The sequence below is a fragment of the Lemur catta genome, chromosome 6, assembly GCF_020740605.2.
Source record: "Lemur catta isolate mLemCat1 chromosome 6, mLemCat1.pri, whole genome shotgun sequence".
NCBI classification, from domain to species: Eukaryota; Metazoa; Chordata; class Mammalia; order Primates; family Lemuridae; genus Lemur; species Lemur catta.
In genome coordinates, this window is record NC_059133.1 from 3561351 (window position 1) to 3579745 (window position 18395).

Sequence of the window (18395 nt, forward strand, 5' to 3'; positions counted from 1 at the left end):
GCAGTCCCCATGGCAGGAGCCTCTCAGCCACCTGCAGTGCGGGTGGACCGGGGGAGACCTCTCCAGCAAGGTGACCGCTGGAAACGTTGGAGGGAAGGAGAATGGCTTTCCTGGGGAAGGGACGCACGTGGGGAAGGCCTGGCTATGTGACGAGGACGCAGCTGGGGGGGCAGCGGTTGGAGTGGGCTAGGGGGGCTGGTGAGGTGGGGGCCATGCCAGGGCAGCTGTCCCAGCCTCTTCCTGGGCTTTAGAAAGACCCTTCTGGGTAGGGAGCGGGGGATGGGGAGCCGAGGATGCAGAAAGAGGACCCAGGCCACCTGGGGGCTGGGGGCAGGGGACAGCTGAATCTGCAGGACCCACTGGGCGCTGGGTGTGTGAGGGGAGTGCCAGGAGGTGGGCTGGGGTTTGGGGCTGGCCGCCACCTCCCCAGCATGCGTCCAGTGCCCAGCAAAGCCATGTCAGACAGTCTGACGGCTGCTCTGGGTCTGGGGCCCAACAAGGTCCTGGGTCAGGGCCCACTGCCCACGGGTGGCAGGGCCTGTGTGTCCCCACGTATGCTCGGCCCCTGGTGGGCACAGGGCGGGGAGGAGCGGCTGGGGGGCTGGATGACTTCCCGGCTCCCTTGACTCAGGACTTCCCAGGTGACTTCACTGCTGGTGGGAGCGCTGGGAATTTCCAGGTGTTTCCGACACACTCCCTCTGGAGGGAGCCAGATCTGTCACCCTACTGTCTCCATCTTCCTGCACTCATCCTGTGTGCCCCGTTGCCCACATCGGGCCGATGGGATGGCTGGCCTCCAGGATGCCACACTCCTGCAAGCTGAAGTGCTGCTTGGCCCCCATCTCTGCCCCAGCAGGGCTGTCACCTCCCTTGGTGGTACTGCCCCAGGGTGGAGGACTATGTTGGGCATGCCCAGCCTCTCAGGGAGACCTTCCTGAGCCCCAGATCCATGACATAGGCTGGGGTGCCAGGGACTAGCCCATGCAGGGTGCTCAGGAGTGTGCCTGTGGGTGGCAGGGGGTCCGCAGCTCTGGGCTCCAGTCTCTCTCCGCCTGCAGTAGCTCCGAGGGCACAGGGACGCAGGGCATGGGGACCACAGAGACACAGCCCCTGGAAATGCCAGGCTGGGGCTGCCATTGGTCAGTGTTAGATTGATTGATGCTGGTGCTGGCCCGAGGGCCACGGGCCCCTGTCCTCCCTCAGAGCCTGGCTCTGCAGCCGGGTGGCTGGGACGGCTCCCTTCCGGCTGCAGCTCCCAGAGGTGTCGGGGCAGCTGGCTCCCCATCCCGCCCTCCTTTACCTCCTTTCCAGCATCTCTGGGGGGAGGCGGGGTGTGCGTGTGATGACTCTGCATTAGGGACGTCCTCCTGCGGCCTCGGCCCCGCCCTGAGCAACAGCGAGGTGGTGCAGAGGCTGGGCTGCTCCCAGGGTCGGGGAGAGCCAGGACTTGCAGTCCGCTCTGGTCTCGGGCCCAGAGCTGAGCCCTGGCTTCCCCCTGCTGCCCTCCACGAGGTGGAGGTGGAGATTCCTGCAGGGGAGGATGGGAGGGTGGGAGGAGGCAGAGCCGGAAGTGGAGGTAGAGGCCTGAGGCTTGGTCCTGCGGCCAGGAGCTCAGCCCTGCCTTGCAGGCTACAGAGAGGTGGCGGCTCGTTGTCCACTACCCGAGGGGGCTCGGCCCCCAAACCTGCCGCTCAGACCACGTCCAGAGTGGCCAGGAAGGCCGAGGCGCTGGCTCAGCCACGAAGTGTCCAGACTCCCAGCCTGGCCGTGGGCCAGAGGGGCCTGCCAGCTCCCTCCCACCTGTTCCGCCTGCCTGTCTGCCTATCCATCTGTCCTGAGGTTTCAGGTTGGCATCCTGGTCACCCAGACCTGCAAGACGCCCCCGCGTCCGACAGATCTGGGGCATCAGGGCCAAGGCCAGGGCTGGCGGTGGGGGTCTCATCCCTGCTTGGGCCTCAGCTCCCTGTGCGGCCTTGGTGCTGTGGCACCTCTGGGTGTTGGCATACCACGGGAAGCAAAGAAAAGGGTGGGGGTGAGACCCAGGGAAGGGTGTCGCTGCATGTGGGCCCCAGTGCCTTCCTTAGGAGCCGGCACAGATTGATCTACCTGGGATCAGGGAGGGGAGAAATGAGAGATCTGGGGGGCTTCTTGGAGGAGGAGGCACCAAACTGGGTCTGCAATTGTGCCTGGCTGCTGGCAGGGTGCCCGTGGAGAGGGATGAGCTGGTCTAGTGTGGCCAGAACTCAGGTGTGTCATGATCGACCCTGAATACCAGTAGAGGTCTGGAAGGTTCTGATGTCAGAGGTCAGCACCCTCACAATGACTGGTAAGGCTCTGATTTAACAGATTTAGCAGATATGGGGGCTCCAGCACTCTTGGTCTCCTTAGCCATGGGCTCCTTGTGCCAGCGGGGGGTGCAGAGGACCCCCAGCTGCAGCTTGTCCACTTCCAGTGGCCTCAGCCCTGCCCAGGTCCCTGCCCCTCTGCCCGCTTTCTCCCAGGCAGCCTGGTTTCTCTCCAGGGTGGGGGTCCCAGGATGCCAGGCCAGGAATGCCAGCTATGTGGGGAGGGTGGGAGGGCAGCTGCCTGCCGGGGGTACGAGTGAGCAAGCGAGCAGACGCTGCGCTCTCCTCCCCGGGAACACTGCGGGCAGCGAGCTGAGCTGAGCGGGGCAGTGGCCTGGAAAGAGTTTGGCAGGGAGGGCTCTGCATGGCGGGGGTGGGGGTGGGGGGGTGGGAGGGGTGAGCAGCAGCCCACAGGAGGCCCCACCCACGAGCAGGGCTTTCTGCCCCAGCCGGACGGGCAAACTGAGGCCCAGGGAGGCCAGTGAGAGTCAGTAGCTGAGCAGGACTTGAACACAGGATTCCAAACCCCAGCAACCCTCTTTAGGATACAGCTGCAGGTACCTAGATTGCCTCCGTCCCTCACTACACAGATGGGAAACTGAGGCCTGGGCAGGGAGGGGAGAGGGATGGTCTCATGTCCCCGCTGGGGCCTGGTGCATCAGCCCTCCACACTCCCAGGCTTTCTGCCTCCAGGCCCTGCTCTGCCAGTCCCTCTCGGGAAGCCTCCTCCCTGCCCCCGACAGCTCCCTCTGGGCACTCTCAGCCTCAGTTTCCTCATCGGCAAGGCCCACCCTGCAGAGCCGCTGTGGGGATGGGTGGGACAGGGTCGGGAAGCCTCCCGGGGGCCAGCACACAGTGACCACCGCTCAGGAAGGGGGTCTTTGGCCTGTCCTTCTGCCACAGGTGTGTGTGAGTGGGGGGGGCAAGTGAAGGGATGGGCCAGGTGGCCAGGGGGTGCTGCTATCGGACCTGCTGTCTGACACCCCCTCCCGGGCCTCCCCTGCGCCCAAGTCCTTGGCATTCGTGCTGGGGGAGGGGAAGGGCCATTTGCCAAAGGAGGGCCGATTGGCCCTTATTTTCAGATGAGAAAACTGAGGCTCAGAACAGCCTTGGGTGGCCTGCCAGAGGCCAGGGTTATGGAAGTGGCCAGACCTCTGGCCCCAGCCCACACCCCCCGCCAAGCTGGGCCAGCAGAGGGAAGATGAGCAGATTCCAGGAAGACCAGGGAAGGACAGGCGGCCTGAGTGCCACCGGGCCCTGGGCAGTGGCTGTGTTGAGCTCTGACCCTTCTTTTCCATTCTCGCCTATCCATCCCACGGACGCGGGCTCTGGGGAGCCTGCTGGCACCCCGCTCTGGCACTGTGACGTGCCCTCTCCGGCTTCTCTGAGCAGAGCAGTAGTTCATGGGGGAGGGGGGTCAGGCATCGTGGGCAGGTGAGGGCCGAGCTCTGTTCTGGCCAATCTGCTGCCTGTGGGGGGCTGGGGGCTGCTGAATGACCCCAGACCCGGCAGACATTCTTATCCCATTTGACAGGCAGAAACACTGAGGCCACCACTAGCCCTGGCCCGGCACTCTGCCCCACAGAGCCCTGCTGGACTCCGGGGTCAGAGAAGAACCATGTGTGGCTGGAAAGTTCTGGGCCAACCCCTGCCCACCTGACGGAGAGGCTGGCGGAGACTCGGCCTGGGTGGGCGTGGGGGCCAGACGCTGCCCTCCTGGGTATCTGCCGAGTTACTTCCTGGACGAGTGGACCCAGGCCCGCCTCCTGGCTGATCACAGATAATTAGAACATTCTTCTCATATTTTGCTGGAGGATGCCCGAGGAGGAAGAATCACAAAGTGCCCGGGGCCAGGAGCGTGGGCTGGAGGCGCTCAGGGCAGCTGGGCACCAGGGCCAGGGGCCAGGGGCCGGGCTGGGAGGGAGGCGGAGATCTGGCCCAGGCTGGCCAGCCTGTCCCCCCTCCCAGGAAGCTGGGTCGGGGTGCCCATGCTCCCCAGCTGGGAGGCAGCTCAGGCCTGGCCAGGTGCTGGGCGGCATTGGGGACCCTGCCCTGGGGAGTCTGCAGCTGGTGAGGCGGGCAGACCCTGACCCAAGCCCAAGGGGTCAGGCCCAGCATCCCGGGGCTCCCGAGGGGACCAGTGGGGGGGGAGGCCTCCTTGAGGAGGGGTCTGCCGTGGAGAGATTGCAGGTTTGTGGGCGGGGCAGGTCAGGAGGGTAAGAGTGAGGGCTGAGAGGTGTGCCTGGGGCCACTGGCCAAGCGGCCAGCGAGCGGCAGCCTGGCTGGGGGTTGGGAGGGGGTCGGGCAGGCTTGGGGGCCCCGGTGGAGTTGGGGGCCATGGTGGAGTCGGGCTGAGGAGCAGGCCCAGGGGCAGAGAGGGGTGTGCCCGTGGGAGCCCCTCCTACTCTCTGATGAGTTTTGTAGGGGGTGCACGCTGGCTTGGGGGCAGATATCTCCAGGGTCCCCCCTCCTGGCTCCGGTGGCTCTGGGGCACCAGGGGTGTCGAGGCCGGGGGTGGCTCACTCTGGCTTCCAGGAAGTACCCGGAGCCATGTCTTCCCCGCGGAGTGCCGCCCTGCCCTGGTCCCTGCCCTGGGAACATTCCCAGCGTTCCGTGCTTCTCTCAGCGGCAGAGGCTGCTCCAGCCCGGAAACCGGGGCGTGGAGGGGGCTGCGCAGAACTGCCTGGGTCCCCGTGTTGGGGGCTGGGGCTCAGTCCAGAGAGGGGGAGAGCAGGGGCCTGGCCAGGTGGGATCACCGCCGTGTGGGCTGTCTGCCCGCGGCTGGGGCGTTTCCATCCTGGGCTGTGGTGTGTGGGGCCGTTTGTTGGAGAACTTACAGGAGAAACGGGGTGCTGAGGTGCAGGTGCCTGGCTCCTGTGGCCTTCTCAGGACACAAAGCCACTTCCATGGCTGTCATCTTAAGCCCTGTGGCCTTCAAGATGCCAGAGGCTTGCTCTGGGTCAGAGAGGATGTTCCCACATGTGGGGCAGCCCCAGGAAAGACACGGCTCCTCTTGTCTCTAGCGGGGACCCAGTGCCCTATTGAGGGTACTTTGGGGTGACTTCACCCCACGATCCCCATCACCTCACCCCCACCCCAATTTCAAGTGCCAGACCTCGACATGGACAGCTGACATTTCTCAGCCACAGGTGAGGTGGGGATGCAGGCTGGCTTGGACTGACCTGTGACATGCAATCCGAGTGACAAGGGGACACACCACAGTCACCCCAGCAGCCCACGCCCCGTCCACCCTCAGCCCCACCCTGCTGAGGGCGTCCCAGCTGCCTCATCCCTGTCCGCACGAGCAGGGCCTGCTGTCCGTCACTGCCCTGGGAAGGGTGTCTCCCCCGTGTGCGCCCAGTCATTCATTCATTCACCCCCGGCCCCCAAAAGTGTGGCTGGGGGTCTGCCGTGGGGAACGAGACAGGCTTCCTCCGTCCTGGAGCCAGAGACGGGGGCTGGGGCCTGTTTGGGGAGGGTCCAGACTTGGCCTGTAGCCTGGGAGACTCCTCCCAGCTTGGTGCAAGGGTGTGGGGTGGGGGGTGGCTTCCTTCTTCAGCAGCCCCTCCGGGCAGGCCCACCCCCAGCACAGCCCGGCCCCAGATGCAGCCTCCCACCCCTAGGGACTGACAGGGGAGGTGGCTCTCCAGGTAGACGAGTGACCACGCCCTGCCCACCCCCTCTGAGGGTCAGGGACAGGATGTGTCACAGGGAAGGGCTGATGACAAGGCACTGACCAGCCAGGAGCAGGAGGTGTGCACTCCAGCCGCTGCTCTCTCCCGCCTCCCTGCCTGCTGGGCAGGCACCAAACCTTTCTGGACCTCTGATGCCTATCCTAAGACAGAAACAATAATAACAATTATTATAGCACTTGGCCCCCCGGGCTTGGAAATAGCAACCCTGAAGGGACTCTAAGCCCAGTCCAGTGCACAGGTGCTCACTCTGCCTCCAGCCACTGAAAACCCCAGCGGCATGAGGGATTTAGGTTAGACTCCTACCTGCTGGGCAGGCTTTGGATGGGGGTTACCCCCTGAATGAAGCAGTGGTGTCCTACACAGAGACGGGGAGAGGACAGGATAGCTCCCATCCTGGGCACAGGTGAGATGCTGCCCCCACCTGGGCTCAGGGTCCCCGACTATGCAATGACAGGTCACCCTGATGCTTCCTGAAGGTGCTAGAGGGGGAGGCCCCCAGGCTGGGGCTTGGCGGGGGTGGGGCCTGGCACTGACGAGGGTCTTAGCCAGAGTGGCTGCAGCCCAGAGCTCCGTCCCCTCCTGGCCCTGCTGGTGGGCCCAGATTCTCTGGGCGGAATCGGGGGCACATGGGTGCGCAGCTCTGCCCTCTGGCCCTGAGTGCTAGGCGGGGCCCAGGCAGAAAGCAGGAGGGCAGCCCACCAAGGGCTGTGAGCTCCCTCCTCCCCACAGCCCCCAGCGTCTTCTGTCCCCACCTCGTCACTCATTCGGGCTCCGCAGGCTGAGGTGGGCAGAGGCTGGCTGGGGGGCACAGGCTAGTGGCATCTGCAGACTGAGTCCAAGCTGGGGCGGAGGAGCCCTGCAGAGGCTCCGGCTCAGGCCAGCACCCAGTGGCCCCCGTGAGCACCTGCCGCAGAGGGTCAGCACCACCCCAGGCCAGGCCCACGCAGGTAGGGCACACAGGAACGATTTTTCACGGTGACATTTCATGTTTTAAGTGTGCTTTCTTTATTTTAGTTACTGTGAGGATGCTTAGAGTTTTCATTCTTGCCTATTTTGGCAGCCCCGTTGTCAATGCAGGTGTGTATTGTAGTGTTTTTACTTTGTGCTGAGGTACAACAAAGAACAAAAATGGCAAGTGCACAGCTCGATGCGTGTTACATGCTGTGCTCCTGAGTGACCGGCACCCGGCGTGGGACACAGGACATTCCAGCATGTCCTCAGGCTCCCTCCGCCCTCCCAGTCAGTGCCTCCGACGCCAGGTACCTCTGTTCCGATTTCCAGCTCAGACGAGGTCACTTGTCCTACAGCTTCGTATAGTGGCAGAATCCGCATGTTCTCTTGTCTGTGAGGCTCACCCGTGTGGACGCCTGTAAGCGGATTGTTCTTTTTCATTGCCGTGTACCTCTCCCAGAATGCAGCGCACTTTCTCCACCCCCGGTTGACGTGCTGCAGACCGCGTGTGTGTCCCTTGGAGACCGCGAGCGCTCCTTTCTCCTGGGTGCACAGACGCCACAGCGAGGTTGCTGGGTCAGAGGGGGAGCTGATCCAGAAGGGGACCCATCGGTGGTGGATGCGGTGGCCGACGTGGACACCCACTGGCTGCAGAACTGCCTGTCTAAGTGTTGGCTCTGGGGTGTATCAGGGCTATGACCACTCCCATTTTACAGGGGAGGAAACTGAGGCATGGCGAGGTTAAGAAACTTGCCTGAGGTCTCACAGCTAGGAAGAGCAGACTCGGGGTCCTGCCCCTGCCTCCAGGCTGTGGGGGGCCTGGCTAATGCCACAGCAAAGGACTTGCTCCCATCTATCCTTGCCTGCCGCTTGGCTCCACTGGAGCCCCGCATCCTAGAGGCAGCCGCCTCCCCTCGGGCTGCTCACAGCTGGCAGGACCTCCCCCTCCTCCCATGCCCCCTCGCACAGAGCCAGGGCCCATCGCAGTGAGTCCGTCACCCCCTGCCCTCTGCTGGCCGCTGGCCTGAGACCAGAGGGCCTTGTCCACAGTCCCTGGGGGACAAGCAGGGGCTTCTTGTCTGAGGAACAAACCTTCTCCTGCAAGCGCCATGCGGGGTGCTGGCCAGGGCAAGGACAGTTTCCAGACTGGCAGCTTGGCCCACCCCTCCTGGCGTCTTGCCTGTGTCCTGAGGCCTCGATCGGAGCAGAATTTTCCACCGGAGAAGTCCGCACCTGAAACGCCCCTGCCCGGCTCCTCTGTGCTCACGGCTGCTCAGGGCCTCCCTGGCCAACCCCTCGGGGCACCAGGCAGGCGGCTGAGGGCCACGATGCCGGCCCAGAGGGTTTCCCACTGTGGGTGAAAGCAGGGCCCACCCCGCAGGGCCCTCACTCCCAGCACCGGGGGTCTCAGCGCTGCTCCTGGCCACCTGCCTAGCCCCGCACAGCGCCGCTTGTCTGGTCACTCTGTGCGTTTCTGCTGCCCCTCCCGCCCCCCTGCCCGTCTGCAGCCTCCTCCCCTCCAGGGGGAAGGGCCGGCACGGGAGGGCAGTGGTCACACTGGACGGTGACAGGAGGGCCGGGGAGGCCTGTGGACGTGGAGTGAACTAACGCGTGGCCTGAAGGGTCGTGACAAGGGCAGGGCTTGGGCTGTTTGGCGAGTAAGAACGGGCCCTGTGCCTGCCCAGGCCGTCCCCAGACTGTGCCGGGCAGCAACTGCGTGTGGCTCCCTGATCCACATGCTGCCTCACCTGCGTGCTGGAAGCAAAGACTGGCCCGAGCCTGGCCATGCGGCCCTGGGACAGTCCCCCAGCCTCCCAGCCCCGCACCCCCCACCCCTGCAGATGGGGCCGGCACAGCGTACCTGGTGAGGAGGAAGTAAGTCTATGAAGAGGTCCATGTCACCCGAAGTTGGCCCTCTGGCATAGCTAGTGGAACCCCCCCACAGAGTAGGGGAGACGATGGTGACATGATTTCTGAGTGAGCTGTCAACCGCATCCTGATGTTTGCGCATCAGTGTGACCCTGCTCCCCGCGGCCTCTGCTTCACCTCCACCCCCTGCTCGGGCGCTCGGGGCGTGGCCGGGGCCAGTCCCTGCTCTGTCAGCCCCACGCATCCTGGTGAGCGTACGGGACCCTCTGGTCCCCTTTCCCCAGGTCCTACGCTACACTGGGGGGGGGAGGCAGTCCTGTGTGTAGATGTAATTATTTAATATTGTGGTTAAAATACACATAAAATAAAATTTACCACTTTAACCATTTTATAACGTGCAATTCAGTGGCATTTAGCCCAGTCACAACATGTGACTACCACCTCTGTCCGGTTCCGTGACCTATTCCTCGCCCCCGCTGGAAATTCCACACCTGCTGAGCGGTCACTCCCTGTCCCTCCCCGCAGCTCCTGCAACCCCTGTTCTGTTTTCTGTCTCTGTGGATTTGCCTGTTCCGGAGAGTTCATGCAAATGGAATCTTGCACTGTGTGGTCGTGGCGTCTGGCGTCTTTCACTGAGCATGATGCTCTCGAGGCTCCTGCACATGGCAGCGGGAATCAGCGCTTCCTCCCTTTTTACGGCCAAATAATACTCTGTTGTGTGGCTGGACTGCACTCGGTTTGTGCATTCATCCGTTGATGGACATTTGGGTTTGTTTCTACCGCTGGATTATTATGAATAGTGCTACTGTGAATATGTACGTGCAAGTTCTTGTTCCAACACCCTCTTCAGTTGCTTTGGGTATCCACCAAGGGGTGAAACTGCTGGGTGCTCTGTGTTCGACTCAGTGAAGAACTGCCAGGCTGCTGTCCACGGTGGCTGCACCATGTTAAGGCCCTGCCACCAGTGGACAAGGGTTCCAGTTTCTCCACGTCCTCAACGCTTGTTACTTTCTGCTGCTGTTGTTTTATCACAGCCGTCCTGGTGGGTGCGAAGCGGTCTCTCGCTGTGGTTTTGAGCTGCGTTCTCCTCGTGAGTAGCGAGCTTGTGCGTCTTTCCATGAGCTCGTTGGCCATTTGTGTATCTTCTTTGGAGAAGGGTCTGTGCAAAGTCTTTTGCCCGTTTTAAAATAGGGTTGTTTGTCTTTTTGTCGCTGAGTTGCAGGAGTTCTTTCACACTGGATTCTCGAGCGTTGGCTCTTCCGGTTTTTCATTCATCCTTTCCACAGACACTCGGGATGGCCACCGATGCAACCCGGGGACCCGCCTGAGCTCAGACTTGGTGCTGTCTGGCGGGGAAGCCGGCGTGGACAGAACTGCGGGACCTTGGGACGGGTTCTGCACTCGCAAAGCAAGTCCCCACCGCGTGCCTCCTCTGTGCCGGGCCGAGGGGTTTGAGCACAGTGGGCTTTCGCGTGGGCTTGGGGGGAGGTGGAGGATGCCAGCCACAGGGGCGAGGACAGCACCCAGAGGGACCTGTGGGCACAAGGAAGGGGAGGAGTCATCGGAGGCCAGGAGGCCTCTAATTCTAGGCAAAGGTGCTTGGATCGTCTCATGGGCAGCAGGGAGCTATGGCTCAGATCGGGCTGCCAGTGGGGTAGGTGTGTGGGGGCTGCCTGGAGGCGAGAAACCAGGGCTGCGGCCAGTGCCACCATCTACTCCTGCCCCCAGATCCATCCTAAGTCGCAGTGAGGCCCAGTTTGTTAGGCTCCTGCCCCCAGCGGGGGCTCCTACTGTGGGCAGTGGGGGCTTGGCAGCCCTGGGCCTCCTGGAAGAGTGTGGGCCTGGGGAGCGGCCTTGAGGTCCAGGACCCACACAGCTCTGCCCTCTGTGGAGGCTGGTGCCCTGCAGGGTTCCCATCCATCTCATTTCCCCAGCTCGGTTTTCCGAGGATCTACAATTACTTTGGGCCGAATTCCCCAGATTCCAGCCCGCTCCCAGCCCCACCCGTCCAGATGCTCTTCCTCAACGCCAGCCCGAGGCGTTCCTGCCCATTGTGCCCGTGGGAGACCCAGGGAGGTCTCGGCCAGATTAGCGGGCAGGCCGGGCGGGCCACAGGGATTGAGTGTCGGCCGGGGCGCCCAGCGGCAGCACGTGCTGTGGGCTCAGGCCACACGGGGACTTTCCAGCTGGCTTTGGGTGCTCGGCTGCCCTGGAAAAACACTGACTTGTTTCTCTGGAGAAAGGGGCCGGCAGGCCGTGGGTAGAAGGAGGGCTGCACCGCACCAGGGGCCCAGAGCCTCGAGTCAGCTCCTGGGAGCCCCTGCTGGCCCTGCTCCCACACTTCGCCCCTCCCTAACCAGGCCTGGTCTGCTGTTTTGGAGCCAAATGCTGCCCGAGGTTGGCCTGAAAGCGGCCCTTCCCTTCTTCCAGCTTGCTGTCCCTTCACTGGGTGCTTAAAGCCAAACAATTGGTGCAGCTACTTTGGAGAGCAGTTGGCAAATCCTCAAAAAGTTAAAGAATCACCGTATGACCCAGCAGTTCCACCCCAGGTCTATGCCCAAAAGATTGAAAACAGGTCCTCAAACAAAAACCTGTGCTTGCATGCTCATAGCAGCGTGACTCACCGCACTCACAATAGCCCAGATGTCCGTGAGCCATGAATGGCTGAAGCAAATGTTTCCTCCACACAATGGAATATTATTCAGCCATAAAAAAGAATGAAGCACTGACATGTGCCACATCATGGTGACCCTTGAAAATATTTTGCTGAATGAAGGAAGCCAGACACGAAAGGTCACGTTATCTGGGTCCATCCATATGACATGTCTAGAATAAGCAAATCCGTAGGAACAGGAAGCAGATCAGTGGTTGCCAGGGCTGGGGCAGGGGGAGAATGGGGAGTGGCTTTAGTGGGGACAGAGTTTAGTGGGGACAGAGTTTCCTTTTGGGGAGGTGAAAATATCTTGGAACTTGACCGAGGTGGAGGCTGCACAACACTGAATATGCTGGATGCCACGGAACTGTACACTGTAAAATGGTTATTTTATGTTACGTGAATTTCACCTCATTAAAAAAATAAACAGTCCCGTTGGTGACACCTTAAATCGAGGGTGATGCAGGAGGCATCCTCAGGGGACCTCGGGGGGGTGGGCCGTTCTCTATGGTGCCCCGTGTACTGTGGATGCTGTTTCATCCTCTGCGTGCGCCCCGTTGCCCCGAAAGGAGTGAAAGCCGCACAGCCGTCCCTTAGCATGCAGCCTTCCTCCCCGTGGTCACCTGAGCCTGTGTGGTGGGGGTAACAGCAGGTGTCGTATACCCATTTCATGGACGTGGAAACTGAGGCTCACGGGGGACTGCCTTCTCCAGGTTACACGGGGCTGGAGCTGGAGTCAGCACTGGTGGGCTTGGCTCCCAGCCTGCGGGGCCCAGGTGCCGCGGGCAGGGGGTGTCAGAGGACCTGCGGGTGATGGGAGGGCCCGGTCACTGGGGAAATAAGGTTTGCTGCTCGGAGACGGCTGTGGACTGTCCGGGGTTGATGGCTGTCAGATCTCAGGTGATGCTCTCTGACCTGAAGGTCTGCGTATCTGACTCAGAGGCTTGGGAGCCGTGGTTCTGTGGTTCCTGCATCCGTGGGACTTGTGGTTCCGTGGTTCCTGCATCCGTGGGACTTGTGGTTCCGTGGTTTCTGCATCCGTGGGACTTGGGGTTCTGTGATTCCTGCATCCGTGGGACTTGGGGTTCCGTGGTTCCTGCATCCGTGGAACTTGGGGTTCCGTGGTTCCTGCATCCCGAGGCTGAGGGGGCGGGGAGTGTGCCTTCTCCCTCTGGGACCCTGAGTGTGGGTTGATGGAAAGTGGCCCCTTGAGGGCAGGGATCAGGGTGTTCCCTGATGGGCAGAGCTTGGTTTGGGGGGGGGCTGGGGGCCGAGAGGCTGAGTTGGGGGAGGGAGATGGGGGGGTGCCGCCCACCGGGTCTCATGGCCTGTGTCTCCTCTCCCTGCCTCCACAGAGCACTGTCATCCGTGGTGGCCCTGGGAGCCAACGTCATCTGCAACAAGATCCCCGGCTTGGCCCCGCGGCAGCGCGCCATCTGCCAGAGCCGGCCCGATGCCATCATTGTGGTCGGGGAGGGGGCGCAGATGGGCATCAATGAGTGCCAGCACCAGTTCCGCTTCGGGCGCTGGAACTGCTCCGCCCTCGGCGAGAGGACCGTCTTCGGGCAAGAGCTCCGAGTAGGTAAGGGCGCCTCTGGGCCACTGGGGCCGGGGCCGGGGCCAGGACACCCACCTGCCAACTGTCGGCCTCCCGATGGCCAATTTCTTTGCCCTCAGCAGCCGTCCCCAGCCCTTTGCACGCTGGCCCAGCCCTCAGGGACACTGTGTGTCTGGGACAGCCAGGGCAGCAGCATGCACGACAAGGGTTCTCGCTCTGGGCCGTGGGGCCTGGCGTGCGTGACGTGGACCTGATCCTGCAGGTGGCGGGGCAGCAACGTGCAGGGGTGAGTGACACGCTCCACTCTGCTCAGTGGCCGTGTAGACTCAGGCACGTTGCTTCGTCTCTGCGCCCCCGTTTCCGTACCTGGGAAGCAGGAATGAAAGTAGTATTTCCTGCACAAGGTGGTGGGGGCTCGATGAGAACGGTGCCTGGCCCCCAGGAAGTGCTATGTGAAGATTGTCATGCTTCCGTGAGGGGGGACGTCTTCCAAGCCGGGCAGGGTGGGCGCCGCTGTGGGTCCGGCTGGGCCTCTGCTTGGATGGGCGCCTGACTGCCTCCAAAACGTGTCGTGTGGGGGTGGCAGGATCCCTGCTTGACTGTGCACAGTCCTGGGGGCCACTCGCCCCCTGTCTGTCCTCACAGCCCTGGGGATAGGCCTCATTATGCCCATTTTACAGATAAAGGGACCGATGCCCAGAGAAGAGCTTAGATAAAAATGTGAGTTTTGGGCAGGCCACGATGGCTCCTCCTTGTAATCTCAATACTTTGGGAGGCCAAGGCAAGAGGATCGCTTGAAACCAGGAGTTTGAGACCAGCCTGGGCAACATAGTAAGATCCTATCTCTACAAAAAATAAGAAAGATTAGCTTGGCGCAGTAGTGTACACCAGTGGTCCCAGCTATTCGGGAGGCTGAGGTGGGAGGATCGCTGGAGCCCAGGAGTTTGAGGCTGCTGTGAGCTGTGTTTGCACCGCTGCCCTCCAGCCTGGGCCACAGAGCAAGATTCTGTCTCTTAAAAAAACAAAAAGTTAAGTTTTGAGCCTGACCTGGATTTGAATCCAGCCGTGTGACCTTGGGCACATCCCTGAGGGCTGCACAGGACCTCAGTCTCCTCATTTGTGACGTGAGCTCTGAGCCAGCAGGTCTTCATCTGGGTCCCCTAAGTGCAGTGGTGCTCAGCAAACAGCTGCGGAATGCACGAGGGTGGGGATAGTGACGGGACCTGCCCTCCGGGCCGTCGTGAGGGTCGGGGGGAGTGACAGCTTGGGCACAGCGCCAGGCGTGCAGGGGTGCCCAGCCCGAGGGCACAGCCTGTCCTTGTGATCCAGAGGGCCGAGGAGCCTGGGCCCGCTGAACAGGCCGCAGCTGCCGGGACCCGGGCCAGGGCTTGGAACGCTGGCAGGGGTGGTGCAGGGAAAAGCCCCTGGGGGCCCCTTTGTGGTGAGCAGCCTGTGGGTGGCACCGCCCCCTCCCTGGGGCCCACCACCCAAGTGCAGCTCCCTCCCTCCAGGTGCCAGCCTCGGCGGGCGGGCCCGCCCCATCCACCCCGTGGGCAGGGCACCGGCACTGGTGCCGGCTTCGTGCCAGGTGCCCACCTGCCTGCCCGGCCCTCAGCCTGAGACTCTGGGCTCCACAGCCCCCGGGGGTTGCAGCGTCTCCCACGGCCACTTGGTTTGGACACGGTGAGCTGAGCCAGGCATCCGACACCCCTGCTGGCCATCCTCCCTGCCTCGCTGAGCAGGCCATCCTGTGCCTGGACAGAGGGGTGGGAGCTGGGACTTTATTTGGGACCCCAAGAGTTGGGGTGAGGGACATGGTGGTTCCCTCGCTCCTGAGAGCACAGCATCCGTCTCAGGCTCTGCTTCCAGGGGCGCCCCAGACCCGTGTGAGCAGCCCGGAGGTGAGATTTTCGGCAGTGCTGTCCGCGCCCGCTGACCCCTCTGGCACCCGTGATCGCCTCCACGGCTCCTGGTCCAGGCCAGCCGTGGCCTTCGTACTGCCGGCTGTCCCCTTCCTCGGCTTCAGGGCCCTGGCTGGCGGCTCATCCTCAGCCCGGCCCCGGCTGGGGAGTGTCGGTTCCTGGGGGCGTGCCCAGGCCCCTCTCTCTCCTGCCTGCCCCACCGCTCTGATTCCCACGGGACTCCTGGGAACCTCTGGCCTGACACACTCGGCACCTTGCTACTCCAGTCTCCGTCCCCAGCTTCCCCCAGCCTGACCATGCTGTTGTCTCTGCAGAAGCTGGTGTCACTTCCTCGTCCTCCCTCCCTCTGCTCCATGTCCACTGCAGGGCCTACTTCCCCTCTGCTTGGCAGCTCTCACTGCCTCCTCCCCCTGCCAGCCCCACTTACTGGGTTAAACAGAAGCCATGCCATGTCACTCCCTCCAAAACCTGCAGTAGCTCCCTGTTGCCCCCAGATAAAGTTAACTCCTTAGTCTGGAATCTGAGTAGCCACCTCTCACCCCTGCTTCCCTCCATATCTGGCTTCTCGCTCTTCCCTGAGCACGCCAGGGCCCTTTCACCTCCAGGACTTCGCTCCTGCTATTTCTCAGCCTGGGAGGCTCCTCCCCTCTGCTTATTGACTTCTGATGTCCCCACTGAGGGGACACTGCTGCTTTCACCCCTTCCTCAGCTTTCCCTTGTCCACAGCCAGGCCACAGCCACATCCTGGTGCTCCTGGGCCTGCCTCCAGGCAACCCCCGGCGCCCTGCCTCCCGGTGGGTGGGCTTTCTAGAGCCCGGCCTGCGGTCTCGCTGCCCCAGCTGCAGCCCCCGGGCTCCTCTCTGCCCTCCGATGAAGGCCCAGCTCTCAGCCAGCGGGGCTCAGGCGGCGGGCGAGCTGGGCAGCAGGAATCCCGCGGGCGCTCTGGTGGTGGTCTGAGAAGGCACCTTGCTCCTCCCGGGCTCAGCTGCAGGGAGTCACGAGCAGGAAGTGGGGCCGGGCAGGTGTGCTGGGTGCCCCGGGCACGGGACGGGAGCGGGCCACGGGCTGGCAGGCAGCCGGGGGCACTCGTGGGAGCAGCCACTCAAGTGGTGCCAATTAATGATTGGCCCGAGAGGGGGGATGGGCTGAGTGGGTGGGACAGCCCCTCCAGGCCTCACCTGTGACCTTGGCCCTGCCTAAATCTTGAGGGCTGAAAGGAAACCCCTTAAAAGGGCAAATCGAGCCCCCCACCTCGTGCAAAGTTCCAATCTGTTTTCCAGCACCTGGCCAGGTTGCTTGTCTGCCCCCAGGGATGGGGCACTCACTACTCCCTGTTAGGTGGGTGTTGTGTATGGGCCCCTGTGCTGGCTGTGCCCCAGGCCTCTGGGTGCCAGTTGCTTTGCTGCTTCTCAGGGTCAGGGCCCACAATAGGGGGTGTGGTGTCCCTCATGCCTGGTGGCCTCTGCTCTCTGGCCACCTGAGCCTGTCCCTGGCCTGTTTCCTCATGAACAGAGGGAGACTTGTGGCCCGGGCCCCTCCTAAGCCGCCTCTCCCATTGACCGGAAGCGAGCTTGGGGGCGAGCGAGTTGCCCAGCTCAGCAGTCCTCTGCCATGGGGCTGGGAGACGGGGACACATGAGGTCGGGAGAACCTTGTGTTCCAGGAACGTGTTAGAAACATGGCCCTCGAGGCCCCCTGAGCAAGGGGGGAGTTTCTAACAGGCTCCACCATCGAGTCAGGGCTGTCAGCGAGGGCTTCCCTGAGGGAATGACCCAGGCCCGCCCGCAGGTGGGCGCAGGGCCTGCTCTGGGTGGAGGGAACCATTCGCACCAAAGCTCAGGGCCCAGCAAGCCGCTGGGATTTTCCAGGAACCACAGGAGCTTCTAGGGCTAATGGGAAGTAGGGAGGCCTGCGGAAGCCGGAGGGGCAGGGGCAGGCTTCTGGAAGGTTCCAAGCAGACCAGGGTCTTCCCTCTGCATGCTGGCACCCTGTAGCCACTGCCCACCCCTGCCTCAGCCCAGAGCCCCATGGAAGCCCCTGGCACAGGGCTGGGCTGTGTTCCTTGAGGGGTACCCAGCCCCACCCCATCGTGACCAGGCTCAGGTGAGCGCCTGGGGCACAGGTGCGGTGCCCCCTGCCTGCGTTTGCTGTGGGGGTGAGCTTTGCAGGGGGAGTGAGCTCCGAGGGGGTGCAGTGACTCACCTGGGGCATCTGAGAGGCGAGGGGCCCGCGGGGGAGAGGGCGACTCCGGGCCTCGTGCACCCACGGCCTTGCAGAGGGTCGGCCCTGCAGAGGGTGTGCACGCCAGGCCTGGTTTTCCCCGGGGGACGGGGGCTTGAAGGCCGCACTGTGCGCTCCGGTGCGTGTGCAAACCAAGAAGTACTGTGAGTGTAAGATGCAGGAGGGATTTTGAAGACTCACCAAAAAAGTAAAACGTCCCTTTAATGGTCCTTACATTGACAACATATGGGAGTAAGGTTTTAGATATATTGGCTAAATAAAATACGTTGTCAAAATTAAGTTCACCTGGTTATTTTCACGTGCTGTGACTAGTAGAAAATTTCAGATGACACCTGTGGCTAACAAGAGACTTCTGTTGAGTGGTACTGTACCAGAGGGGACAGAGAGAGTGGCCCAAGTCACCTGGTCAGGGCAGGGGGACATTGAACCTGGATCTGACCATCCCTCTGAGGACTGTGTCCTCCAGCACAGGTGGGGCAGTCTGAGGGCAGAGGGCCACCGACCGGCCACTTCCCGGGAGAGTGGCTCCCCTCGTCAGCCCTGGTTGCCATTCAGCCTGCATGCATTGAGCACTTGCTGGATGCCACACCCGGGTGGGCACAGCCTGGGGGGCCAGGCGGGGAGGCAGTGCCTTGCACTGGGCATGCCCGGTGGTCCGCAGGCCCTAGGCTGAGAACTGCCCATCCTCGTCCTTGCAACCCCACCCTCCCCCGCCACACCCTCATCCCGGGGGCCCAGCCTGGGGCATCAGAGCAGGTGAGTCCCAGGCTTAGGGGCCAGGCAGCCAGGACTCTAGGGACAATTGGATCCTTGAAGGTCAGAGTCAGAAAGACTTTCCTGGAGGCAAAGCCACCCACACCTGCTGCTGGTTCGGGGTGTGGTGGGCTGGGGACTGCCTCCTCCGCGGAGGCTAGCTCGCACCTGGGAGGGTGGCTCCCGAGGGGACCTCAGAGAGTGGCAGGGCTGTGGACCTTCCTGTGGGTGGTCAGTGGGCCTTGACCAGCTAGGTGCTGCGGGCTGGGCCACAGTCCAGTCCCGGATCCTTCCACATGGCCCCTCAAGGGCCACCTAGAACTCGTCCCTTGTGGGGCCCCACAGACAGGATTAGAATAGAGTGGGGACAGGGTCTGGGAGGGGAGAGGGCACTGCCAAGGACACAGAC

General features: G+C 62.7%; 1 protein-coding gene across 1 annotated transcript in view; it reads left to right on the forward strand.

The window, feature by feature from the left end:
- Positions 1-18395, forward strand: part of WNT7B (Wnt family member 7B) — a 47902-nt gene that overhangs the window by 11783 nt on the left and 17724 nt on the right. The window contains exon 2 of the mRNA XM_045552791.1: positions 12869-13095. Within this exon, the coding sequence (XP_045408747.1) occupies positions 12869-13095 (227 nt within the window). The remainder of the gene's footprint in view (positions 1-12868; positions 13096-18395) is intronic.